The sequence below is a fragment of the Heliangelus exortis genome, chromosome 1 (genome assembly GCF_036169615.1).
Source record: "Heliangelus exortis chromosome 1, bHelExo1.hap1, whole genome shotgun sequence".
Classification (NCBI taxonomy): domain Eukaryota; kingdom Metazoa; phylum Chordata; class Aves; order Apodiformes; family Trochilidae; genus Heliangelus; species Heliangelus exortis.
The window spans coordinates 117449525-117476899 of NC_092422.1; the positions used below are offsets into that span (position 1 = coordinate 117449525).

The 27375-nt window shown below is 41.1% G+C and overlaps 1 protein-coding gene across 5 annotated transcripts; it reads right to left on the reverse strand.

The window, feature by feature from the left end:
- Positions 1-227: 227 nt before the first annotated feature.
- Positions 228-25089, reverse strand: SPICE1 (spindle and centriole associated protein 1). 5 transcript variants are annotated; one of them, XM_071760885.1, is made up of 17 exons: positions 24839-25087; positions 24219-24266; positions 23042-23188; positions 20059-20161; positions 19194-19309; positions 17528-17625; positions 17082-17224; positions 16689-16829; positions 15509-15774; positions 12538-12669; positions 11397-11544; positions 8920-9117; positions 6489-6883; positions 3382-3553; positions 2106-2208; positions 1710-1797; positions 228-869 (listed from the first exon to the last, which is right to left on the reverse strand). In XM_071760885.1, exons 1-17 carry the CDS (start codon positions 24920-24922, stop codon positions 816-818), a joined length of 2436 nt encoding a protein of 811 aa, XP_071616986.1. In that variant the 5' UTR covers positions 24923-25087; the 3' UTR covers positions 228-815. The 5 variants fall into 5 exon arrangements, with proteins under 5 accessions (XP_071616986.1, XP_071616958.1, XP_071616949.1 ...); XM_071760857.1 differs by lacking the exon at positions 8920-9117 and having other exon boundaries at positions 24839-25086; XM_071760848.1 differs by lacking the exon at positions 8920-9117 and having other exon boundaries at positions 6489-6886; positions 24839-25086.
- Between the last annotated feature and the right edge of the window lie 2286 nt (positions 25090-27375).

Below are 27375 nucleotides of genomic sequence, written 5' to 3' on the forward strand. Positions count from 1 at the left end.
GTTTACTACAGTGTAAGGAAGAGATATATAATAATTTCCTCACAGTCCTAGATTTTATTGTAAGTGATAAAATTGTGGCTACATTAAAAAGTCAAATAAAAACAATATTAAAATTGGTCAATATTACATACATACGTATCAAAGCAGCTTAACACAATTGTACCTATCATAGATTTCTGCTGTATCAAGAAGAGCATACTTTAGTACACAGAACACAGAGATTCTGATTTCAACTTCAAATAGTCACTTTATTATTTGCTATAAAAATATTAAGATTTTAAAAACACAATTCTCAAGCCCAGATGTAATCCCTGATATGTTTACTGGGCAGAAAACACAACTTTTGGAAGGAACTGTAAACCACAGAAGGAACAAATTATTTCTAATCCAAATTCTTAGCCAGCAGGAACAGACTGGCTTCCTAATCTCCACATTGCTTTTGAATATAGTTACATTCCCTCATCTCAGTTTTTCTTATTTTTTCATTCCCATATCTTGGACAAATAAATACTCCAGGAAGTTTCACATGCAGTTTCTAAAACCTCCTGTCTTCAGCATATCTAATGCAGATGTCAGATGTTAATTTGTATTGCTTACAACAGTCTACAATCTTGTGATAGATCTATTCAGTGGAAAAGGGTAACGTCACTGCATCCTGTCCAGTTTAGAAACTCATTCCCAGGATTTCCTACAGTGTGACACTGACATGAAAGCATTTTAGAGTTAAACTGTACAACTGGAGAGGGGGATTGTTGTGATCTAACTGTGGTTCATAAAAAAATTTTTAAAAATACAGGACTTGACAGCAGCTTCCTTTACATAATGTGCATTGACAATGCAAACCAGCCTTCTTCTTTTTGCTTTTCCACCTACAACAAAAGAAACCAGTTGAAATTAATATATTACAAATTTCTCACAGACTTGCTAGTTAGTTGCAGCTTGTGTAAGATTGCTACAGTTCAATTCACCAATATGTAGCAGTTGTCTGCCACTGGCACCACAGAGACAGCCACATCACCTACTTCAGACACCTGGTTTAAGCCACATCTACTTTAAGCATTCCTAATTTCCTCACTGAAGATGTACTATTTGCTGTCAGAACAGGGAGCCTTGGACCCTAATTTTGTTTCTTTTTATCACTCCTAATTTAGGTTATCTTGGACACCAGGAAAGACAGTATTGCATGGTTGCTTTCAAGCAAACAAAAAGATCTGTGTGTGGTTTACCAGACTGTAGTACTGCCTGCAGTTCCCCACTGTAGTCTGTTCTTCTCTTTACACACCAGGAATCAAAGATCCAGACTGGCCATTTTTCTTTGCATTTGGATTTATTTACCCTTCAGCAACTGACCTGTGCAACAGCTAGATAAGAGCTTGCTTGCCTCTTCTATGTGGTTCTACTAGCACATCATGGTGGTTACATGAAATTTTCTGGAGTCACTATGAAAAGACTGCCAGAGGTACCCAGGGCTAGCACAGGAAGATGCCCCAACATAAAGTGTAGTTACAGGATTATTCTCTTGTAAATAACAGCTCTGTCACTAGCACTCAGGCCCCTTACCAACTGTCTAGAATCCAAACTGCCATGAATTGATTATGATTAGCCTTAAAAGATTTAAGGTACGAGAGAGCTCTCTTGTTTATCTGTCTCACTTTTGCCTTACATGGCACTGCAATCAAACTTTCTGGCTGGAGATCCTTCAGTCTTACCTTTGGTCTTTGGCTGACAGGAGTTAATGTCACACTTTCTGATGTGGCACTTAGGGGTGTATAAGGTTTGCTAGAGTCTCCTACACACCTGCAGACATTGAAAATGAGATGGAAAAAGTCAAAAATGGCAGTGACCACTAGAATCGTGTCTCACTTCCTCAGTTAGGATGCCTCAGCAACCTTTGTCACCTGTCTTATGTTACATGGCAAGAAATTTAAAAACAAACAATGGAAGTTGTGAAAAAGCTTATAGGACCTTTGTCCCATTTCCACAGAGCTGAGTATAACAGAATCAGGGGAAGTCCATGAAGCCAAAGAAGAACACTGCAACTTTTCCATTGTGAACCATTTCTGCTGGACAGTCAAGAAATGAAATAGTAAAGGGTTAACTTTTACCTTCTTAAACTGGTTGTACTGGCAGAGGAAACACTATCTTCTTTAGAGCTGTCCATAGCAACTGCCACAGGAATAGACACTTCCATTGTCCTCCTTGCATTTTCTAGGCAATAAATAATAGCTTAAATCTAATGAGAACACAGCAGCATTGCAAAGCATTAATTTCATTTTCACATTTTTGGAGGGCCACTGCATAACTTTTCAATTGCATAGAATACACAGATCAGACACAAAATATCAGGATAAACATCAGCCCCATACCCACTCTCTGGAAATGACAGATGTTGAAAGCAACTACAGATAAAGTACACAACATGCACCACAGAATGATTCTTCCATGGATAAACCCTCTGACTTTTGCCAATCAGAGTCTCTGAGCCTTTTGATTTCTCTACTTTGTTCCTTTAAGATTTTATTCACTGTGCTGAGTTTATGTTACAACAGCCATAGAAGTGTTGTAAGTATTATGAATCCATTGCATGAGTCATTGCATATCCAGCTGCATGAATATGTCTCTCCTCCCCCTCAAGTCCCTCCCTTTAGACATCCTCTGTGCTTTAGGAAGGGAAGAGCACGTGTCCTAGACAGCAGATGTGTACATGCTCATGTGCAGTTCTGCCAGTATTTGTAGTAACTCCATGAAAAGACAAAAGCAGCCTTTACCTGCTGGAGAGTGTTCTAGCTCATAGTTAAACAATGCAGCTAATCTGTGGAATGAGCAAAAATATTCCCTTCATATGACTGGAAGCTTCAGTTATTTCTTTCTGTTAGCACTGGCAGTAACTCAGCAAGATAGTTTAATGGAAAGAGCATCCAAAATACCAAAAATTAAAATGTGGTTGAGAATTGGATAACCACTACGCTGTGATTTCTAGAAGCCTGATGTAAACTCTTAGACTTTTTTCCCTGATCAGTCCCAGCAGGAAAGACTGATTAAAAAAGTCTCTGCAGAGATGACTGATTAAAAAAGCCTGGTTCTGCCCATCAGTGACTATGTAGCAGAACAGTTCTGCAGACAATGAATGACATAACAAAGAACAGATTTACCATGAAGCATGATATTTGCAGTAAATTACTATGAAAATAACTTTAAGAGAAGTTTAGCTGATATATTTTTAGCTTTCTAAAGTTAAGAGTGTTTGCAACACACAGTCCTTAAGAGCAAATGTACTGCTGACCACAACTGCTGATCCAATCACATACGAGCAGTGAACTCCCAAAAGGGGGAAAAATATTGTTTTACTAGATTTTGTTTCTCCTGAAGCTGGATACTTACCAGTATTATTTAGGGATGGGGGCAGAGCAGAAGATATTGTTGGTGGGACTGTATCAGGGGCAGCTGATTTCTGCTGGTCTATTAGCTGCAGCAGTTTATCTCGTGCTTCTGTACTCTGACGATTCAGCTCTGCTATTCTTTCCTCCAAGCTCTTGGCTACCACAAGATGAGTCTACTTGGATAATTGAATAATTACTTCCAGTTAAAAACTTTGAATTTGCACCCTCAAAGACAGCATGCAATCTATTGTTTCAAATACTTCTATGCATTTGATTTCAACCCAAAAAGAAATATAATTACATAGCATCCCCTGTGAAAAAAAACTGTTTCTGTCCCTTCCACTGTCCTGTATCTAGGTCCTTAATTTACTATAACCAATAATATTTAATTGGTCTTCCTACAAATAGAAATAAACAGCTACTGTTTGTATCATTAAAATAAACAATTTAAAAAAAAACCCAAACAAACGTCCAACATTTAACCATAACTAAGAAAATATTTTATGGGAGAGAGACACATTCAGGATGGTGTAGGGAAGCAAAAGCGTATTTCTAGAAGTATCATAGAACTCATCTTTAAACCAGGTTTTCATCCACTCTGACCTCTACCCCTCTCCCTACAGTAACTGCTTCCACAAAATCAACATTTTTCAACATTTGCATCACCTTGTACAACTAAATGACTAAACACTACAGAACATAATAAAATCTGGAATGTTACAACATTCAGCCTATATTTGCATGAGGAAATTAAAAAACTTTAGGATCTTTAATTGAAAAGTAATTCAGCCACTGTGACAGAACAACAGGAAAGACAGCAGCAAGGGCAGGGATCAGGAATTTCTGTGATGGTAATTCCACTCACTGGGGTGCCACTGAATAGCTGTTTAGTTGCAGATTAAAGGTTTTCTGTGTGAAGTGAAGCCTTCAAGTTCTTTCTTCCCTAAAGATTTTGGAATTTTCGCCACACAGCAGGACAGACAAGACAGATCCAACTGTATATGCACTGTAATCAAGTATTTGCAAGAGATGTACTTGCATCACCTTTAATCTCATAGGTTTTTGGGTCACAGTAGTAAGAGAGGTAAAAGGCACAGATTTAAATATGTATTTTACAAGACTGAAAAGAACCTGTGGGTTGCTGCAGTGCTCTCACTGTTACTATTCTCCATGTTGCTGGAACCAAAGGCTGGGGACTGGGGAGAGGAAGATCCCCACCACTGTAGACCACCTACAGACTCTGAAGATGCACAAGTCCATGTGACCTGATGGGATTCACCTACAGAGAGAACTGGCAGATAAGTTGCAAAGCCACTGCCCATCATATTTGAAAATCCATGGCAGTCTGATGAAGTTCCTGCTGACTGATGAGGGGAAACATAACCCCCATTTTCAAAACTGGAAAAAAAAAAAAAAAAAGAAGACCCAGAGACCTCCAGGCCAGTCTCACCTCTGTGCCTGGCAAGATCATGGAGCTGATCCTAAGGAGGGCTCTGCTAAGGCAAGCAGGTAACAAAGGGGTGACTGATGACAGCCAACACGGCTTCACTAAGGGCAAATCCTGCCTAGCTGATTTGGTGGCTTTTTACAGTGGGGTCACAGCCTGGGTGGGCAAAGGCAGAGCAACAGACATCATCTACCTGGACCTGTGCGAAGCATTCTACACTGTCCCACACAACATTCTGATCTCTAAACTGGAACAATATGGATTCAATATGGATTTTCTGGATAAGGAACTGGCTGGTGGTTGCACCCATAGAGCTGTGATCAGTGCCTCAGTGTCCAAATGGAGATGTGTGAAGAGTGGAGTTCCTCAAGGGTTGGTACTCAGGCCAGTGCTGTTTAACATCTTTGTCAGTGACATGGGCACTGGAATCGAATGCATCCTCAGCAAATTTGCTGATGACACCAAACTGTGTTGAGGGAAGGGATGGCATCCAGAGAGACCCTGACAGGCTTGAGGAGTGGACTCATGCAAATTGCATGAAGGTCAGCAACGCCAAGTGCAAGGTTCTGTACCTGGGTCGAGGAGATCCCATGCATGAATAAAGGTTGAGAGGAGAAAAGATTATGGACATCCCTGAGGAGAAGGACACTGGTACACCAGAAGCTCATCAGGAGCCATCAGTGTGTGCTTCCGGCCCCAAAAGCCGACAGTGCCCTGGGCTGCATCTGGAGAAGCAGCGACAGCCGGACAAGAGAGGGGATTCTCCCCCTCTGCTCTGCCCTTGTGAGACCCCACCTGGAGTGCTGTGTCCAGTTCTGGAGTCCCCAGCATAGGAAGGACACAGAGCTCCTGGAACGTGTCCAGAGGAGAGACACTAAAATGATCAGAGGGTTGCAGCACCTCCCCTGTGAAGCCAGGCTGAGGAAGTTGGGGTTGTTCAGCCTGGAGAAGAGGAGGCTCCAAGATGACCTTACTATGACTTTCCAATATCTGAAAGAGGCCTACAAGAAAGCTGGGGTAGGGCTTTTTACATGGGTGTGTAGTAAGAAGATAAGGGGAAATGGTGTGAAACTTAAAGAGGAAAGATTTACGTTAGACATTAGGAAGAAATTCTTCAATTTGAGGGTGGTGAGACACTGGCACAGGTTGCCCAAGGAAGTTGTGGCTGCCCCCTCCCCTGAAGTGTTCAAGGCCAGGCTGGATGTGGCCTTGAGCAACCTGGTCTGTTGTCCCTGCCCATGCAGGGGGATTGGAACTAAGAGATCTTTAAGGTGCCTTCCAACCAAACCATTCTATGATTACTCAAGGTAAAAGAGATAGGCCTGACAGTGTTGCAACCATACCTCTCCTTTTGCAGCATAACCTTATCCTAAGCTTCTATGTGTGATTCCTTAGATCCTTCTATGTGTGCTGCACACTTGGGGCCTTTCAGCACCCATACACAATATGGCCCAATATAAGAAACTAGTATTGACATCCTTAAGGAATGATAAAAATCAAAGTCTCCATGTAAATTAATGAAAATAATATTTTTTTTCTATTCTTTTCCTTAAAACACTTGACAACAGGGAAAAAGACTCTTAAAGCATCAGAGATGCTATTTTTAATCTATGGGAAAGCAGAAAGATGAATTCAGCAATCCTTTTTTGTTAAATTCTCACCTGTCCTTGTGAAGAGTCTGGACTAGGATTTATATTTTGTATTGGGTCTGGCTGAGGTAGGCAGTCATTTCTGTCTTCTGATAAGCTTCCAAATTTGCTCAGTTGAGCCTTCATTAGAGAGTTCTGTCGTGTAAGCTCAGCTATCTGTCTCAGGAGATCACCATTTTGAGAAGACTCTTCAGCTGTGCTGTTTTTTCTAGTGTCACCTGGGCAGGACAGACTGTTTTTCTTGTGGGAACTCTCCAAGCCTTTGTCTGCAGGAGGAACTGATTGCCTCTGAGAGATGAGAGAGTTTTCCTCAGTTGTGCTCTGTGTTTGCGGGGAAGAAGGTGAGCTCCTTTCCTTGCATGGTTCTTTTTTGGTGTTTTCAGGAAACTGAGAAATGGCTGTAAATGCTACTAAAAAGAAACAAAGGAACAGTAAGGAAAGAGAGGTGATCCTTGTCAAGGAACTAACAGTGACTTTACTGCCTCAGGCTAGTAATAATCAAGTAGTAAACTGAACTGTAACATCCAGCTGGAATGGTATTATGTTACTGATCAAAGTTACTCTATGCAAGATCCTGCTGCAAAAACTCACCGGGTTTACTATTTTCTATTCCAAATAGTCTTACATTTACATCATTTAGTTAGAGACTAAGAAAGAAGTCTAAGAGAACAAGATAATTTGTCTTGAATTTCTTAGATGACAGATCAAACACTATTTCTTAGTAATTCATTTTCTAAAATCCACTTATCTTACCTAATAAACTCTAAGTTTGTGGTGTACTTCTGCTATCTATACTGAGTTGGTAGCAAAAATTCTAGAAAAATATAATAAGACTTTTGGCATAATAATAAAATGAGCTATTTACTCAGCCTCTAAGAAAGGGGAAGCACTCTGGCCAGCAAAAGTAGTTAGGTATTTTTTGTGTGCTAATGCTGACCACTGATAACACCTCACATATGACCAAATACCTTACAGTACTGTCAGCTGCTACACGTTAAGTCCAAGTTGGATTTTGTAATCAAAACCAGATTTTCTGTATTTTATATACCAAATAGCCCATTCCTTCCCAAGTTTTAGTTTTATCTCCTGAGCAGAGGATGGCATTGAAAAATTTACACATAAATCTGTTTTATGAACATTTTTTCATAAACATTCATGAAGTTTAACATTTGTTGAGCCATTTAGGATCATTAACAGTCTTAGAGTAACAATACATTTCTTACACAGCTAAACTATACTGAAGTCTATGAATACAGTTTTCTATTGCTTCAAATAACAGACAACATCTACACAGTTCTCAGTGGGACTGAAGACAGATGTTCTCTGCAGAAGCTACCTTTAGTTCACTTCCTCCTGATTTATCATGTGACTCCTTGCAGCATAGGTGACCACTAAAAGCTCAAACTAGATATAAAACTTTCAATCATCCTGCCAAATCCTTAGACCGAAAAGACCCAAACCCAAGAGGCTGACTTTCTGACTCGGAAAAGGCTTGCACAGCAATACAGCTGAAAGGGGGAAGGAAAAAAAAGGAGGGTAGGCACAAAATGCCACTACAGTGCCCATCTTCCTGTCAGCAGTCATCAGGCTATCCATAGACTTATCCACCTCTCCACATCAGAGGGTTGCAAGGGCCTAAGCACACTCAGTAAGATGCATGTGGTTACAATTAAAGTTGCAGGAGGAAACAGCTAGCTTGGAGAGTCACAAAGGGTTCTCCCTTCTGCTCACTGCATTAAGTTTAAACAAGAAATACCTTCCTTAATCACCCCTGACAAACTTTCTTCCTCCCAACAGCCAGAACTGAGCTGCTGACCTATAAAACTCCTGAAGCCTATAGCTATTGAAGACTGAGTACATTTGATTATCCAACACTACAGTTACACATGAAAGTTCTCCAACTACTTCCTGTGTATTAAATAAAACCCAGTGGAAACCTGCTCCCAAAGCTTTTAGAAAAACCTTTCTTGGAGAGTATGCAGCCTACAGACATCCTGGTTTGTGCACTGAATTTCCAGTCTTCAGTAGCTGCACCATTAAAGGTGATGGAGGCCAGATTATACCATCAGCAGATGGCAACCTGATGATATGCTTGCTATAAACAAGCAAAAAGTTACAGCAAATCATACCAAAGCAACAACCAAAACAAGTATAAGATAAAAATGCTGGTCTTGATTGCCATTGGCAGGACTGCACAGAGTAGATGGAGAACTGCAGGGGACAAAGAAAACCCCTAAAGAACGTATAGCAACAGGCATAGGAAGAAAAGAAATGCATATCTGTGTGCAGAAATAGGATATAGGGTCCAGCTATATTCCAGCTATAGGGTCAGTGATCATACAAATTTTAAAATTTCCACAGAAAAGGAATCCAGGTAGTGTGAGACTGAAACAGTGACATGCTACACAGACTCTGAAGTCTCCTATCACCAGAGAGACCTCACCGTTTTGGAGGGGAGACAATTCCTGATTGCTCTTCTGCCGGGGAGGTGACAACAGTACAGCTGGCTGGAAGACATGAGGTGGCAAGCTTCTACCAGCTCCTGCACCACCTGAAGCTTCTGACCTCTGGAGAAACTTAAAAGAAAGCTCTTCTCGTGGGAATTTCAGCATACCATCCCTGATGCCTGCATCAGCCTTTTCTAAAGGAAGAGACAAAACAAAACAGGGATAGAATTAAAAAAGAAGAAAATCATATAATAATCATCTTAGTGCACCAGGGAAAATTCTCAATACCAACTTTTATGTTCAGGTATCTGATAAAACAGATCAGAATATGTTCCCCACAGATTACTAAATTCCTTGTGTACAAAATTCTTTCACTGGAGCATAACACAAATTTTCATTGGCCTTAAAAGCAAAAAGAGTTCTTATATGCAGCCTCACAGCTTCAGGGCACTAGTAAGTGATCTGTTAATAGATCATGCACAGGACTTACAGATGTGTCTTGTGAGGAATACATATTTCAGTGAGCTGCCTTTGGCAATACTGTCTTGAGAAAAGCAAACCTACGTACCTGTCCTAACAAATATTATAAATTTGATGGCAACAGTGGTGGAGTGGAAAATATTTTTTATAAATGAATTCAAATTGGATATATCTTCAGTAAAAAAAAAAAAAGTTAATTGTTCTGTATTTAATTACCACTATCTTGTGTCTACGTTGCCATCTATTTTGAACATACCAAGGAGGCACAAAATGAACAGCATGAAATCAAAGTCGTAGCTGAACTGTGAGACCAGTTATTTTAATACACTTACATCCATTGCTACAGCAGTGCTATCTTTGAATTCTCTCTTCATAATTTTGTTTGGGACATTTGTTCCCAAAAGAGACATCAATGGAAAAAAAGCAGAACATAACCTGATCCCAAAATGCAAGAGACATAAATAAATAATAAAAAAAAATCATCCTTCAAAGGTTAGGAACCAGAAAAGGCTGTTTGCCTAAGATACTGCTTGTGGCTCACACTAGTGAGGTTCTGAGACTGAACTTAAAACCTGCCACCCACTATTCAATGACTGTGGCAAGAAATGAGCAACATCTTTTTGCCCTGTTTCACCATACAGCACTGCCATTTCTAAAGTATCCCCCTCACGTGCTACGTGCCACTATGATATACCCCCAACTCCTCTCTCAGCCACCCTGGTGTCTCTAGTGCAGTCCTCTATTAATCAGTTTTAGCACAGAAACTGTGTGTATCTCAAATGTTGGCACATCCAGTCAGATGTCTTCAGTATACAAGAGACCTCCTTCAGAGGGAGGAAGGCATTTTTTTGTACTTTAGGAAGCTTTCTGCTCAGGGAGGTAACTTTTCCTGAGCAGAGAGACCAATAAGGAAAAAAGATTGGGAAATTCTAGTTTTGCAGAACTGTTGAATAGCACGGTTTGGGATTTTTATGAGGCAGGAGGGTCTGTTTTTTGGTTGGCTGGATTTTTTGAGGGGTGCTTTTCTGATTGCTTGGGGGTTATATTTTGGGGTTGGATTTTTCATTTGCTTTTATGAAACCTGGGCAAATCACAAAAAAGGGAGTCTGGAACATGGCTTCTTCCCGAGAACCCCACACAAACAGTCAGGAAGAAAGGTTTTTACCACAAAAATGTCCAAAAAACAACATTTAACTAAAGAATACAAATAGTTCCAAGGAATCTTGGAATTCACAAAGAGTTACTGACCTTGAGAGCAGAAATTGTCCATTTAAGCAACGAACAGGGGAAGACAGTTGGGAGAAAACTCCACGGTGAAAGAATGTAAAAAGTACAAGGTGAATCATGTTTGGTTAGTTTGGCCATCAATGCTACTACATCAATTTAGCCTGTGTATGTATCACACAACTGCTCATTCACCTCTGACATAAAGTCAAACACATCAAGAACAGACTTCTGCCCAAGCAGCTGCTGTTTCTGGTCAGCAGCGACCTCCAGTGTTTTACAGAAGAAGCAATCTCACACTGTCGAGCTGTCTTAGCAACAGCAAGGTGGTAAACAAGAAAGGTAGGGTCCTGATTCAGCTGTTTGCTTTTTCTTTTTTAGGAACCTCAGAATAAAACCTGACTTTTAAACTCATCTTAATGGAAGGATGCTAGTCCTCTCCCCGCACTTTAAAAAAACCCAAACTACGTATCACTTAAAAGTTCAAGCCCAGGATTTGGCTAAAAGTTTAATCTTGAAGTCCTGACCCAGACAGCAGAATGCCAGGAGGGATGGAATACAACCTGTAATACTGCTAAAAAATAACCTGTAGCACACTCCTTGTGCTCAAAGCAGAACCCATGGCATATGAATTTCCAGAAGTGACATGAATACTCAAGCAAGAGGTATTTATTCAAGCAGACATCTATTAAATACCAAATTTTCCACTATAGGGATTAACTAGCCACAGCTCCCATCTCATTCTTCCCACCTGCATGCACACACACACCTTGGCCGTTCACTGGACTTGTGTTTGCAATTCCAAAATGGTTTGGACTTTGTTCTCTTCTAGGTTCTACAAAAGGGAGGCTTTTAAATGCTTGTGTGAGAGAGAGCAGCTGTTCATCTGTTACTGTCATGTACTGCTGAAGCTTCTTCTAAAGGATGAAGGAAAAAAAAGACAGATACAGAATTCTGTATTCATAGAATTACAGAATGGTTTGGGTTGGAAGGGACCTTAAGGATCATCTAGTTTGGAACCCCCTGCATGGACAGGGACACCTCCCACCAGACCAGGTTGCTCAAGGTTGGCCTTGAACACTTCCAGGGAGGGGACAGCCACAACCTCCCTGGGCAACCTGTGACAGTGACTTGCCACCCTCACACTTAAATTTCTTCCTGATGTCTAACCCACATACATTCTCTTCCAGTTTAAAGCCACTGCCCCTTGTCTGATCACTACATGCCCTTGTAAAAAGTCCCTCTCTAGCTTTCTTGTAGAGCCCTTCAAGTAGCGGAAAAGTATTCAGGTATTCTAGCAACAGTAGTAAGATTATGTACTGTGAGCAGCTCTGAGAAGAAATTTGGTCTCTTAACACCACTGTATGAATTTGTGGGATTACAGTGAAGTAGTAAGTATTGGTATCTCCATGTTTCTCATTTATTTTCTCTCCTGCCCCTCCAAAATTCTTTGTTTTTCTCTTTTTCTAACTCATCACTCCACTCCCTCTACAAGGCAGCTTTATTGCTTCATTCCAAATGTAACCATTCAACAAATCTATTTCCACTGAGAAATGGAAAAAAGAAATATGCAGGATTATAACTAGTCTGCTCCCTTGCTCCTGTAGTGTTACCAGTATAGAAGCTTAGATGCAGACACTTAAACCAGCAGACCAATAAAGTAAAGCTCAGATTAACAGAAATATCATTATCTCAGGCTTTAAAGTTAAATATCATGCAGGAAGGTAAAATGTTGACTTCCCAAACAATCCTTTCTGGCCCCATCCCCCTGACCATAATTATCAAACTCCTCGTTTAATTTTACAGTTTTATTCCTGTTTATTGTTAAGATCTCCTAGACATACGACGCACACTAGCAAGACAACTCAGTATTCTAACAAGTCATTCTGAGAGGAACTGGGGCTCAATACCTGTATAGTAGTGTTTTCTTCCCTCACTAGAAGTATTTCTGCAGTCAGAGCATCAATCAGTTCTCTGTGTTCATTCAACATCTCCTCGTACTGCTGTCTCATCACTTCTTTCTCACGAAGCTGTGTTTCACTCTGAAGAGGGAGAAAAGTTAAAAACCTGCTATATCCGATACAGATTCATACTTGAAATCAGGAATGCGTATATACCACATCATACTTTTAGCAGCTCTTCCCCCTTTTGCTAGGTTGACTTCATTACTTTCATGACAAAATCCAATTTTCAGGTCTTGAGAACTGTCAGAGAGCTTACTGCTCCTTATATGTTACTCCAGGACACTGTAGAAAATGGTACACATCCTTGATCTTCTGCCTTGACAACTTTTACAAGCTGAAATTACCAGCATTGTCTCTTCACATGGATGAAGTTTCCTGCTTCAAAACCATTTTATTGAAATGCATTGATAGCTGTAATTTGGGGATTAGAACTTTGCTAGCTCTCCTGGCTAGGCAAAACAGACGGTGCACAGAGCACTTAATTTATTCCTATCACCATGGTGACCAGGCTTTCAGAAATACTCAGGCAAGCTGTGATTCTTCATAGTGAATTCTAAAATTCTATAGAAATTCAAGTTCCATGAAAAGCACAAAAGTCAGCAAAAGTTAAGGATGCACACTGTCTACCTACTGAGCAACTCTGAACACAACTAACCATCTTTGTAGCTTGAGCGATTTATATATATATTTCTCCTCAACATTTAGGTAGTTAATCTAAAAAAGTTAGCAGACAATTCTGAAACAACAATCAACTCCCAGAAGGAAGAAATTATAACACATCTATTAAAGTAGAAACAACATCATAGAGGTGCTCAGTAAAAATTGTCAATACAAGTAAGAGTTGGTACACCTCTTTTAAAATAAGAAGTCACCTTAAACACTTAAACTCCTTGACCTTATGTTTGAACAGGATAAAACCTCTTCAGATACACTGAATGTTACATTCATAAAGAGAAAGTAGCAACTAGGAAGGGAAAAAACCCCAAATATTAAATAGGTGTTTTCCTAATAAATGGAAAGAATTCTACTCAAAATCCACAAAATCCTTCCCCATAACTGCAAAGGAACCAAATTTAATACCCTGCTTTGGTATTACAACTTCAGTCATTCTTATCTTCTTTCAAAGTCTAAGACCTTCTCTGCCAAGGTCCATCTTCTGGTAGTAGTGGCTTTTCACTCTTGAACTGACCATTTAGCATTTGCTTCCAGGTCTTAAAGAAAGTAAATTATTCCACACAGACTAAATGCAGGGTAATAAGGTGTTCTAGATCCAGAAAAAAAAAAATCACATTCTTAAATAAGGTGTTGTTTTTTCCCCCCAATTATTGTATACTCTGAAAAAGAACCAAAAACCAGTTCCACATTCATTAGCAATCTATTGCCTTTGGTTTAAAACTGAGGATTGGGGTTTAGATAAAATATTCTACTGCATCTATTAAGAGGGTTGGAACTCCCATAACCTAGTTTAAGATTTTACACAAGCCAAATGAATCTGTGAGCCACTGCTGCATCTTGAATAACTCTGCGCTGGAGATGAAGTCAAGCACACTTTTTTCCTTTTCTTTTTGAAAAAGAAGTTCTACACAGCTTACAGGTCCTCTTCTCCATGCAATGCCATTGACAGCCAGATGTGCACTGCTAAAGTGAGCACTTCAGGTCATTCTTGCTTAAGGTGAAGTTGCTACTATAGATAGAAACAGAGAGGGAAGGAATCCCTCAAAGAAAACTGGGGATTTGGATCCACTGCTCTAATGACAAGAGAGGAAAACAAAGGAAGAAAATTCATCTCTAAACAAGGTTGTAGTTAATACCGTGTGTCCTGGTTTGGGCCAGGATAAAGGTGATTTTCTGTCTTGTACTTTTGCTTTTAGCTAAGTCTCTTGTAAGTAGTTGCACTTGCTGAAATTAACAGCAAGTTTCTCAGACAGTGTCTGCTTCTAGGAGTGACAACACTTGATGTTTATAGTTACTGCTAGAGACTGGTGTGCAGAGCCAGGGACACTGCTCAGCTCTGAGGAAAACTTTTACCCTCCAGAAGGAAGAAAGAGGTCCCACCTGCAGCCCTCCTTTGAGGAGGAACGGACAAGACAGATGCCAGAATTGACCAAACAGAGTATTCCAGCCCATATACGTCATACTCAGTATAAATTTGAGGCATCATGAGGGCCAAGCCAGATTTCATGCTTCCAGCTTCCGGCTGCCTGCCCTTCCTGCCTTTCCTGCTTCCCTTCCTTCACCCGGCATCCTGGAAGGATCCTGTCCGTTCCTCTGCCTGTGGTCCTGATCCGTGCCAGCCCTTATCTGTGTGTTCCTGCCTCCAGTTCCCAGCTGCTGCCGACTCCAGGATTCCAGCCTGGACTTTCCCAGGGCTGCCCTGCAGCCTCGGTGGTGACGTGAGAGCTATTGGGGGAAAAGGGGGGAGGAACGTGGTATCCATTTTCCTGTATATTTGTTTATATTTAGTAATTTTTCCTATTTATCATTACTGTTTCATTAAAGCTGTGTAGTTTAGTTTCCAACCCACAATTCTCTCTCCCTTATTCTCTCTCCTTTCTTTATCAGGAGGAGAGAGAGATTAATAGAGAGCATCTGTCACTCGGTTTAATTGCCGGGCCAGCGTTAAACCCTGACACCCTGCTACAAATCTGAACATATTTAAACAACAAACTTATAACTATTTTAATTGGTATTGTCTGCTAACAGTCACTGAGAGACTTTCACTGCAGTTTTTTCATCAGGGATAATGTTCCTAGCAAAGTTTTAACTCCTGACTGCATGCAGTTCAACTAATAGGCAAGTATCATAAGACTTCAAACTAAACTCATAAGGAGACAGAAAAAGACCAAAGTTCACATCTGTAAAGTAAGGTGGCACCCTTTTTCATTCACTCTACAGAAGTTACTCAGAGTCTCCTCACCTCTTTCAGGTAGCGCATTAACCGGCAGAGCGCGTTCACCAGTGACAAGGTAAACCCAGTGAGGCCTTCCCTTCTCTCTGTTTTTTGAACCTCACGACCCGTACATCGCTCATATTCCTCCAATTCATGCTCCACTTCATGTATCATGCTGTTGAGAGTATCTAGGCTGGATTTGTTGTCCTTCTGAATGTCAATGGAGACTGAACTAGCTGGAGAATCATCTGTCCTCTGCCTTGTGGAGTTCTGTGCAGTTTGTTTTCTTTTCACTGAGAGGAGGGAAAAGTGTCATTGGGATTTCAACTTCTGTAGAAAGCACTGTGATACCAATGAAGTTACAGTGTTTACTGAAGTAAATCTTAGGAGAGGCCCTGTCTTGCCCTGACCTGACACGGATCGTCAAAGAACATCCTCAGCCACCCCAGTTATTTTCATATAATCAAAAAGGACATTTTCTGCCACCACATTACTGCCTCTCAAGTAGGATTGGATAGTGTTTTACAGAACCACAGAATGGTTCAGTTTGAAAAGGACTTTAAATATCATCTACTTCCAATGCTCTGGCCATGGGCAGAGACACCTTCCACTAGAATGTATTATCCTAAATATCTTAGATTAGGATATTTAGAGGTTATCTTGGATACCTGTTTGTACTTCCCGCTGACTCAGTTAAAACCATGGAAATAGTTTGGTAGTGAAATACCAGTGCAAAATATCAGCTGCTTTTCAGGTCTTGTATTTAGTGAGCAACTCCTTTACAACAATACTTGCATGTTACAGTTGGTATCTCACATCAGTTCCCATATATAAATGTGGGTATATTACAGGGCCTGAAATGCATCATAAGTGCAGCACAGAACAGAAACCTGTACCAGAAACAGAAGAGCCCCAGACAGGAGAGAATTTTACAGCTATGAAGGTAATGGTTAGCATCAAAAGGCCATATTTATGCTTCCCAGATACCTATGTACTTTGTCAGTAAATGAGCAGAATACAGAGGAACACACTACAGACTACTGTGGAATGTCCATCCTGCTCAATACCCAGCTGGACAAAACTGTCCCTCATCAAGATTAGAAGTTAGACCCGCCAAAACTTCCAAAGGTCCCTTTTAACCTATATTTTCTTATGATAATAAAGACCTTGGTCAAATTAAGGTATGTTACTTTTAAAAGTACTAAACTTTTTCCTGCAATTTGCTTTTGTTTCCTTGCACGTGGGTTCAGCACTTGTCTCACAGTGTAAGTGGGGTCTACAGTCTCTTCTCCACCTTCATTCTGAAGTCTTGAAGAGATTCTCTTGACTACATTGGTAGCATTGAGGGCTGATTTAAACACAACACAACACAAAACAAACAAACAAAAAAATACACATATGAAATATTTCAAGTATGTTCTTAAAAGTAATATCTTATAAAATAATTTTACTAGAAGAGCTGGCTCCTTAGTCTGGAAATTAATCTGAGCCAAATTAGCACATGTCTCTGTCTCTCACCCCCACCCAGCAAAGGAATTCCAGACAGGATCCTGTGAAGAGCCTAACAGCCCTTGAGGAGTATTGATTTAGCAGTTCCAACCTGACTGATTCAATGATGTGGAAACAGCTATTGGAGTCAAAGGCATATCTGATTCCTGTGATAAAGTAGTTTTTCTCATATCCTTTTCAGCCCACAATGGAGAATTCATCAACGAATTGTCTTCTTGTAGTAAATGAAGTAGCCTACATTCAAAACAAGCAGAACAGTGAATTGTAATAGGATAATAGCATGAATCTAAACTACCTGTACATTGTAGAAAGCACTCTTTAAAAATATCTCTAACAGCTCAGGTGAGTTCCCAGCTCACATTCATTCTCCATCTAAATGTTTACAACAAAACAATATTCGTAGAATTCTGAGGTAAGGAAAGGAGAAGGGGCAGAAATAGAAAAACTAACTTAACTATACCCACGTAGCAGCCTTTTAAGTACATCTATTTTCAGTTTTAAGAAGCTATAAGCCTGAATGAATATATTTGTACTGACCTGTGAGAACTGATGCTGGATTTCAAATTCAGAGAGTCATGGTGTCCATCTTCTGATGGATAAGTTGATAATGCTTCCTCCTCCACTTCATTAGGAGCCTTTTTAGGAGACAGCAACAAAAACAACAGAGACTTCAGAGCAGTTTCAGTTTTTCCTTACAGAGAAGTCAGAAATCAATTTTCTGGAGCTATTTCAACAAAAAACCCAAACTCATTAGTTTTTCTCCACCTTCAAAACAAACTTTAAAATAAAGAAAACCCCACTCATCTTTGTGGGAACGGTTTTGGGAGACTTTAGTACCCAATACTGATACTGACAATTGTCTCTGCAAATATTTTTATTTGGATGATTTCTATTAAATAACAAACCTCACAAACGCTGTAGGATTTTAAAAGAAGCTTTAAAGACTGTATGAAACAAATACACAGCTATGTCAGGCAGAAGACAGAAAAAGCTACCTCAATTATAGCATTCCTAAAATTTCAGCTATTTAACATTACTAGCTAAACCACCTCATAACGAGATATGCAAAATTACATTTATATTTATGTGTAAAATGCAACCAGAAGAAAATAGAAACCTATGTCCCACAATCAAAGCAAAACTTAAGCAATCAAATTTGGATTTAAGGTTCCCCTAACTAACAAGTTTCTAAGCTTCTGGTTATGCTTCACCAGACAGCATTTAACTTTGATTTCTGTAGGCATACAAGGAAAAGAAAATCTCCCACCTCAGCAGACAACTATGAGTCCACATTTCTTTTAAAAATTTAAGCCTATCCTGCAGCATGAATCCACTGTTGCTACACAATCAAGCCTTCCCATTAAAAAAAAAACCAAACAACCCCCACACCCAAAAAACGAATGATCAAAAACCAAATACTACACCAAAGTATGTCAAAGAGAAGTACTGCAACTGAAACTGCAGGTATTTGTGCATGATAGTAGGAAACATGATGAGAGTATGACACCATCACTTTTGCTCCCACAGCCCTTTTGGTCTTCATCACTGAGATGTTTTCTGGGACTGTCACATGCCTGTTCTAAAATCACAGTGAGCACCAGTGGTACAATTCATGTCACAAAAGGACAACTGAATGCAAATGCAATCTAAATGCAATTTTAAACAAGTAGAAACAATTTCAAGGCTTTTTTACAAAATCTAAATAATTGTAAAATAATCTGAACTATTAAAAATTAAACTTGTAGGATTAACCAAGGCTGTGGAGTTAACTGGAGTACTCTTCAGAAATAAATTCAAGCCCAACTGGCTTTGTCCCCGACAAGAAGACACAATTAGAAAATCAGAGGCATATTTCAATAACTAGCAAATAGTTAAATGACACAAGAATATTTTTTCTTAGTCTGCAATTTGTTCTCTTGGTAATAATTACAGTATTTAAGAGAGTGCGTGATAACATGAGAGAGTTACAAGATGTTGGTGTTTCTCATGTTCCAGGGTTGAGAAACCAAAAAAAATCACAATTCTCACAGTCTCACAAAACAAACTCACCTCAATTTAACACCATTTTTTACATATGTCATCAACATGGTACACAATAGACAGAAGACAGGTTTACACCTGCTAGGAAACTCTACCTTTGAGTATTCTTATTTTGTGCAAATAAAAAAGCCACAGGACATGCATGGAAATAAATATACATTACCTGGGAATCCATGACAGATTCACTAAGGATTGAAAGATGGGTGTGAGGATCACATTTTTGTACAATGGGTCTTTGAGATGATTCACAATTAGGAGCCATTGTTACATTAGGGAAACCTAGAGGAATCAGACAAAACAGGGAACAACACAGAGGACTAGGTCTGCTGCACGTCACAGGACTTAGTACCAAAAAAACCTTCCTGTACCTTGAACAGAAAGGGTCATAGGGGTGTATGTTGCTTTAAACAACTACCAAAGGCCAACCATAGAGTTATCCTACAACATTTGGCCGTGTACCAGGCTTCTGTCCTTCTCACCTGTGTACAGACACTTGTGCAGAAGCAGCATCTAGGATGAAACTGTGATTATAAGCAAAACAGAATGGCATCCTACAGAGTAAATAATCTAAGTTTAAGATATCACATGCAAACAGCCAATCCTGCCTTCCAGCACCACAAGGACCCACAAACCAGGATAGGAAAACTCTTGTTCACAAATTGCTGATAAATCTTTAGTGATATCCAAGAGCAAGTAGTGAATCCATGTAGCAATGAGAAACAGAATTACTTCAATGGCTCAAAGCAGTGCTCTGTATAGGCTGGTGGATAGGTTGTGGAAGTGGTGAGCACCAGGTATTTCACAGTAAGTGATCCAAATTCCACTGTGGACCATATCAGTAGAATAATGTGCCACAGCTTGCTCTCCCCTGCCATGGGGGGTGTTACTCTCATCTGTGTTTCATTCAACATGAACAGGATCATATGTTACGAGAGGAAAATAGTTAAAAAGAATATTTTACCAAGCTAGACTATTTACAAAAACAAAGGAGAAAATCTTACTTGTACTACCACATATAAAGGGTCTACCTGTTCGTGTGCGAGGAGCATCCCCAAACAAGTCTTTTGCCACAGCCATAGCCTGATCAGATCGTTCCAATACAGCTGGCAAATAGTATTGATCAGACAGAATCTGAAAGTATAGCACATAAAGAAGTATTTCATACCAAGCAGACTGATTTTTTCCTTCGTGTTTTTGGTATTGTTCTTCTAGAAAATTAGCAAGAGAACAGCCAAAAAGATGTTTGCAAAGTTGGTACTGTGAAATTAGATCTTAATGAAGACATCAGAAAACCATATTTCATTCTGAGTGACCACAAGGCACTTTGTTTCCTGAAAACTTTAAGAGTTATCATGTCTGGAGCCTCCTACAGCACTGATTCTTTCTCATTAGAGCCAATCCTCTCTCTCCCTTCTGCTACCAGCCAGACACAAACAAGAAGCTGGGTGCTTATGACATTTTCATCAAAACATACATCTGGCAATTAAAAAAAATCAGTATGCATCCTCAAATTGCTTGATGTCGATGCTGTCAGGACAAACAACACTTACCTACATGTGACAGACACATAAAAACTGCACTATCTGATTAAATCAAAGTATTTCAGGAATATCTGTTTCATTGTTGTTTCATCTCACTACAAGAAGGACACTGAGGTGCTGGAACATGTCCAAAAAAATTAATGAGGCTGGTGAAGGATTCAGAGAACAAGTCTTACTTAAAATGTCTGAGGGAACTGGGGTTGTTTAGCCTGGAGAAAAGGAGGCTGAGGGGAGACCTTACTGCTCTCTACACCTGCCTGAAAGGAGGCTGTAGCAAGGAGGGGATTGGTCTCTTCTCACAGGTGACAGAATAAGAGAATATGGCCTGAAGGGAGGTTTAAATTCAATATCAGCAAAAGTCTCTTTACTGAAAGGATTGTCAGACACTGGGACAGGCTGCCCAGGGCAGCGGTAGAGTTACTGTCCTTGGAGGGATTTAAAAGACCTGCAGATGTGGTGCTTAGGGGCATGGTTTAATGGTGGACTTGGCAGTGTTAGGTTAGCAGTTGGGAGTCAATGATCATCCTAAGGGTCTTTTCCAAACTAAATGATTCTATGAGTCAGTCTACTGAAAATCCAGCCTAAAAATAAAGCCAGACACAGCCATAAAAGTTTCAACATCCATAAACACAGGTGTCTACCTCTGGCATCAGATGTTTTGGGTCTCTCCATACCTTTCTCCCAAGAGACAGCTTGTCTCTCTCCCTTAGTATTTCAAGTCCTTCCCTACCACCACAACAGCTGCCACCTAACAAGGGAGGTCTTTGAGCCCAAAGCAAGAGGCTTTCACCTACTGTGAGCCAGTGGAGGTGACTGGGACATGGCTCTGTGGGCAGAACACAACTCAAAACTCAGATAACTGACTTGTGGTTTCATTCACAAACCTGGAAATGAAAAACTAGTCAAATTATATTCCACAACCTGGAAAGAAGGTAGTTACACTTAAACACCTGAGAGGAGACGAGATATTTTTAAGTGATCTCTACTTCATTGTAGTTAATCAAACTGAGCCAGAGAGACTGCAAGTAATTCAGGAGATCCCACAAGAAAGACATGCTCATGCATGTCCTTCTACTCAAAATCTGAGAACTGTGAGACAATATATGCTCTCCCAGGAATCATAAGAACTGGTCTGCAGCAGTTTCAGAGGACTATATGCTGTTATTGCTACAGTTTCTTTCAGTGTTGGTTGGCAGGTGTCCCGATTTATATTCAGCCTCATTCAAAAATTGCAGGCAGTGGCATTTCACCTGGTTCCCTCCCTCTCCATTTTACTATGCTTTGTTATGTCAAAATGGTTTCCCATACACCAAATTTTTGTGTCTTTCTAGTTTTCTGAGCTTGAATTACACAGCAATATATTGCACTTCTCCTCATAATTCAGCAAGCATCTCACTTATCTACTTTTCCAAATCCCTACTCAGTTTTCACACTTGATACTAAATCTAGTCTTTCCATCTAGCCATCTAATGTTTACCTGGCCCAAACCCTAAGGCAATTAAAAGTAAGGTGATGTGTTTAATCAGATCAAAATTACCCTGACTGATTTGTTTTCACCCTCTCTAATAGCTGAACATTAGCAGGATCCTAACTTTCACTCTCAACAATCCATAATTACAGAGACTAACGCATAATGTTTTTCATTCAGATTTTTAGGCAGACAAATCCTCAAAACATCAAAATTTTGCTTATCCCTTTAAATGCCTTTGCTCCTTCTCTTCAATCTACAACTACAAAGAAAAAACACACTAGTAGCAGCATCTTCCTAGGGTTTTTTTTTTTGAGTCTTTTGTAACTGAGTAGGATTCAAGGGGTTTAGGAAGATACACTCTCACAGAAGTAAGTAAAAACCATGACAACAGTAACAGAGAAAAGGAGACAATATAGAGTGGTTGTGCTCTGAGGTGAGACACAGACTGAAAAGTCTTTCTAGTCATATCCTAGCAGTCATGGCTCCCCAAGTTCTGTCAATTTTCCTTCCAGACAAGCTCTTTCTTACTGATTTCTTGCTTCAACCTTTCTACCCCTATAACTCTGCATTTTATCTCTCTTAAACAAACAATGGCATATAAGTATGTTCCTCTCAGAAAGAGAAACATGCCTATTTCCATCAATGAAAAATACTAGGCAGAGGAAGAAGGCAAGACAGGCAGTAAGAACATGTATCTTTCTCACAGAACGCAGTTTTAACTTCACAAACAGTTCCTCTTCAGACCCAGAGAGGCCTGCAGAATTACAGAGGGCATAGCCAGGCAACAAGGATCAAATGAGCAACTGTACAGATCAGTTAATGTTAGAGAGCCTAATCCAATCATTGCATGCACCCAACACAGAGGAGGGAGAGTGTACACATTATATGGAGTCAAATTATCTAACAAGGGGAGCAAATGTTGACCTAAGTCCAAGAGCAGATTTCCACTGCTGCTGCAAATCATCTGCACCAAGCTGAAAGTGAAAATTTAGCTCTCACCTCACGCATCAGAGTCAATTTCCTTTTCTCCAGGGAATCAGCAGCCAGCTGTTTTTGCTTCCTCCATTTTCTTTTGAGTGCTTTCTCTTGCAGTTCCAGATGTGCCAGCTCTTTGTTTTTTGATTTGTGTATTTCATGGCGACGCAACTAGGTAAACATGAAAGAAACCATCTCAAAATCAAGGGAAAATCTAAATCAAAATCTGCAGGGTAATGCTAACAAACTCTTCTTAATTGTATCATACATACATTGAATAACATTTATGTTAACTTCATGGTAGTACCAATGACAGCCTCAGATACATCTGGAAGTGTAAAATGCCATTAAGACCAACAAACTTTAAAGCACTCCAGAGGTGAATGGCAAAAGTCTCAGTTTACATCTGCTCTACACCACTGACTCAGTAAATACTTTCTCAGCTGTAAGGGAAGGAAAAAAAGAAACACTACCACCTATAATTTGCATGAAGACACACACCCCATTTTCCTGATGTCAGTTACCTGACATATGCTAACAGTTATTTATATATTCAGTTTAAGTACAAATTACACAAATGAAACCTGTGAGGGGCTTGCTGAAGTGTCTGTGAGCTATCAGGACAGTAATTTATTGAATCTAGTCTCTCTTTGCTGTTGTGCCCAAGTGTCTTGAAGCCCCTCCCAAAATCTATAAGCAACAGCAGTTCATACTGCCTATTCCAACCTGGTGAATAAGTGCTACCACAGAAAACAAACTGGAAGTCACATATTTCATACTAAACAGGTTGCTCAGTGTAAAAAACCAAAAAAAGCTAAACTTTTAAAATTAAAATTTAATATCCCCAGAACTCAAGAGATTCATAAAGTAAACCATGTGTTTCAGTCCTTCCAGCAGAGACAAGACTTCACTGAGTTTTGATTTGATTATGTTTTTATGCTTTTATGATGACATACACTTTACTAAAATAGCAACTATGGCTACCGCCATGGAAACAAAAATTGAAAAACACAAACTGTTGGATGCAGAATATTGTAAAGAACCAACACAGAAGAAGCCGTACTTTCAGAAGCTTAAAAAAGGAGATTAAACACTGGCAGAAAACATCCTAAGAATGGTAAACACTGACCCCAGACAACCAGCTACCTCTCCTTGCTACAGGAAAGGAACAGCAGTGGATAAATAATAATAACAAACTTACTATGTCCTCAGGAGTTGCACGGAGGACTGTCAAATCACGGACAGTATTCTGCAAACAGGAACCAGAGAACACATCACAAGGCAGAACTGAGGACGAATTTGTTTTTTTTTTTCCAAGATTCACTTGGGAAAAAAAAAAACAACCTTCTAATTTACAATACAGCTCGCTAGCATTGTACGTCAACTCCCATTTGTATGGCATTGCAAAGCATTCCACCCTCAGTGAAGCGGGACATGACCAACAACACCCCTGCCCTGACTGCTGGGGGCCTCATCTCGAACAGCATCAAGGCCGAGAGAGGGGCTATGTCCCCACCACCCACACACAACTCCCGTCACGATCTGCCCTCCCCGCCCAAGCCCCCACACAGAAAGGGGAAATCCAGACATGAGTCCACACGGAGAACGGTGACCTCCAAAGGCTCCCGCCGCCGGCAGGTCCGAGGGTACGGAGGCTCCCCAGCCCTTCACCAGCTGGCAAAAGGCTACGGCGCCGCCCCCCTCGTCACGGCTGCCGGGCCCGCCTGCAGCCCGCAAGCCGCAGGAGAAGCGGGAAGAGCGGCCGAGGCCGCAGCAGGCCCGAGGCCCGGGCTCGGCAGCGGGGCAGGGGGAAGCACTCACGTCCCAGTCCCGCTTGACTGCCGAAGGCTTCCTGGGGCCCTTCCTGCCGGCGCCGCGGGGCCGCGATCCCCGCAGCAGCGACATGGCCGAGCTCGCCGCGGGGAGGGCACGGAAACGGCGCCACGGGGGAGGGCAGAGCGGGGCCGGGCGATCCTCCGCCCGCCGTTGTCATAGCGACGGAGCCGATCGTTGGGGTTTGGGTTTTTTTCTTTCGTGTTTTTTTTTTTCTCCTTTATTTATTTATTTCTTTGTTTTCTCCCCGCCCTAACGGGAGGGAGGTGGCAACGGCTCTCCCCGCCCCGCGCGGTTCGCGCCGCGTTCCTCTCGCCGGAGAACAGCTCGTTCCCCCCAGCCCCGAAATGCAGTAGTGCTGTGGCTACGTTGTCCTTCTCCAGAGGGGTCTGTCCATTCTCCAGTGGGAAAATCCACATGAGCTCCTCCTTGCTGTGTCACCTTTCCGCGCCTTCCACTTCTTAATTTTTCAACTCATAAACATCTCACTTCCCTGCAAATACCCTCTGATACAAAAATAAAAAGAAGACAGAAATTACGAGAGGTGACAAAGAAAGACAATCAGCGGTTGCCTTTCCTGAAACGATACAGATATGGCTAGGTCTTTCTTTTTATACTGGATGTTGCTCAACCTGAATTTCAGTTTCTGTTTATGCACTAAACATAGGTACCACATGCAACTTGAAACTGACCATCAGAGTTCAGCCTCTGATAAAAGAAATCTTGGTCCTAGGCACGCATGCAAAGAGATGCATCAGATTCATTGCTCACTATGTTTTTTTAAGTTTGTAAACCAAAAGCCTAATTTAAGGGCACATCTGGAGTTCTAGCATCGCTTTAAATTGTCTTGAAGAACAAGATCTGCTGAAGAAGGCGGTAAAAGTACAACTAGGTCAATCCATCATCCACTTTCAAACCTCTTAACCTCTCTGCTGTTATTAAATGCAATCAAATATAAATGTTAAACAACTAATGCAACCAAATATAATGCAATCCAGAAACAATATTAATTCAATAAGACTCTTCTCAAAACAATTTAGCAGCCTATAAGAAAATGGGAAGCAGGTTCATGATTCCCTGAGAACATCTGTACAAGAAGCTGTTGACTGAGGTCTGGAAGGTGGATGTCCTGTCTCATGTTCCAAATAGGTAGGGGTAAGACAGCCAGGGGTAAGATCTCCTCTGGCTAATGTAAGCTGCCTCTGCAGAGGACTGCTGTTCACCACCATGGGGAGTGTCACCTGCACCATCCTGCACAAAGGACTGGTCACACACTTTGCAAAATACTCTATTTTGACTTTTTCCAACTGCCCCCAAAGGCAGTGATCTCTTCTGTTTTATTTCTCTTCCCAGACACCTTGCAGGAACATCTGCATGTTCTTGGTTGTTGGAGAATGCTGGAGAATGTTCCTGAATGTTCCCGAAAAGGTAGGGGGTGTGACCCCTTTGCCATGCCCAACCCCATGTTTGGGGGGCCAATTAGATCGGCCCATACTCCTGTGCTACCTGCACCAGGGATTCGCTGTGCTACAGGTAAACACACTGGGTGTCCAATAAAACATTATGTTGTTGTGTGGTGGTGGGGGTGTGGTCACAGAAACACTATATAAGTGAAAGTTACTGCGCAATAAAGTGGAAGCTTGTTTATCAACCGTATTGGTTGCACCAGTTTTCCTCGCTGTTTCCCGACACTTGGTGGGTCCGTAGAGAGGTGGCCAGCCAGCTGAGAGTGCAGCCTGGGTCTGGCAGTGGTTACAAGAGGCAGAGATTTGTTTTGCTTTGGGCCAACCTATCTGAAAGGCCTGAGATGTGCTGGGCTTGGCTTGGGAAACTCTCACAATTTGAGGAAGTAAAGCAGAAGGGCTTCCAGACTCTGAGAGGGGCAGCACACAGAGGGCTCTATTCTCTCCCATTCCCTGCCCATCCTCTCTCAAGGTCATGTAGACCGTCAGCCCCTCCTCTCTTTCATCCACTCCTTGCTCTGATGCTCTTCCCCTGCTCTCCTTTACCCCCAGGTCCCCACCTGCTCTGCAGAATCCACATCCATCGGGTCCTGGGCAGAGCTGTGAAGCCCCTCCTGAGGCAGCCCTGCCCCAAGGGGCCTTCAGGCACCCATCCCTGCTGCCATAGAGACCGGGTTGGATATATTTGTGGTTTTGGTTTTTTATGCCTTATGCTATTGCGTGTGCTCTGTGCTGGTAAATTTGTTTCCAAGTGTTTTAATTTCCAACGTCAAGTCTCCAGTCTTTATTCCCTTTTAGTTTCCCTTCGTCGGGTGGAGAGCAATTCTGTCCTTTTTGTCCTTTCTGAGGCTTTTTGGTCCTCCCAAACTGCTAATCCATGACAGAAACTCACCTTATATTGATCATAACAACCCACTGAGTATCTCCCATGCCCTTTCCTTTGCTTTCTGATCCTCTGAAAGGCTGAGCTACCAAACAGCGCAGGTGATGTGTGTGAGAGCTGCAGCCTTTGCCTGGAGTTGGTTAGGGACTGGGTTTAGGGCCCAGGCAGTGCAGTTTTGA

Coding starts and splice junctions, on each gene's coding strand:
- SPICE1 (XM_071760885.1), bottom strand. CDS start 24,922: ATGTCGCTGCTGCGGGGATCGCGGCCCCGCGGCGCCGGCAGGAAGGGC. Junction 19,310..20,058: donor TGCTCCTCGCACACGAACAG/GTAGACCCTTTA, acceptor TGATTCCTCTAG/GTTTCCCTAATGTAACAATG. Junction 9,118..11,396: donor AAGTCCAGTGAACGGCCAAG/GTGTGTGTGTGC, acceptor CTCTTCCTTTAG/AAAAGGCTGATGCAGGCATC.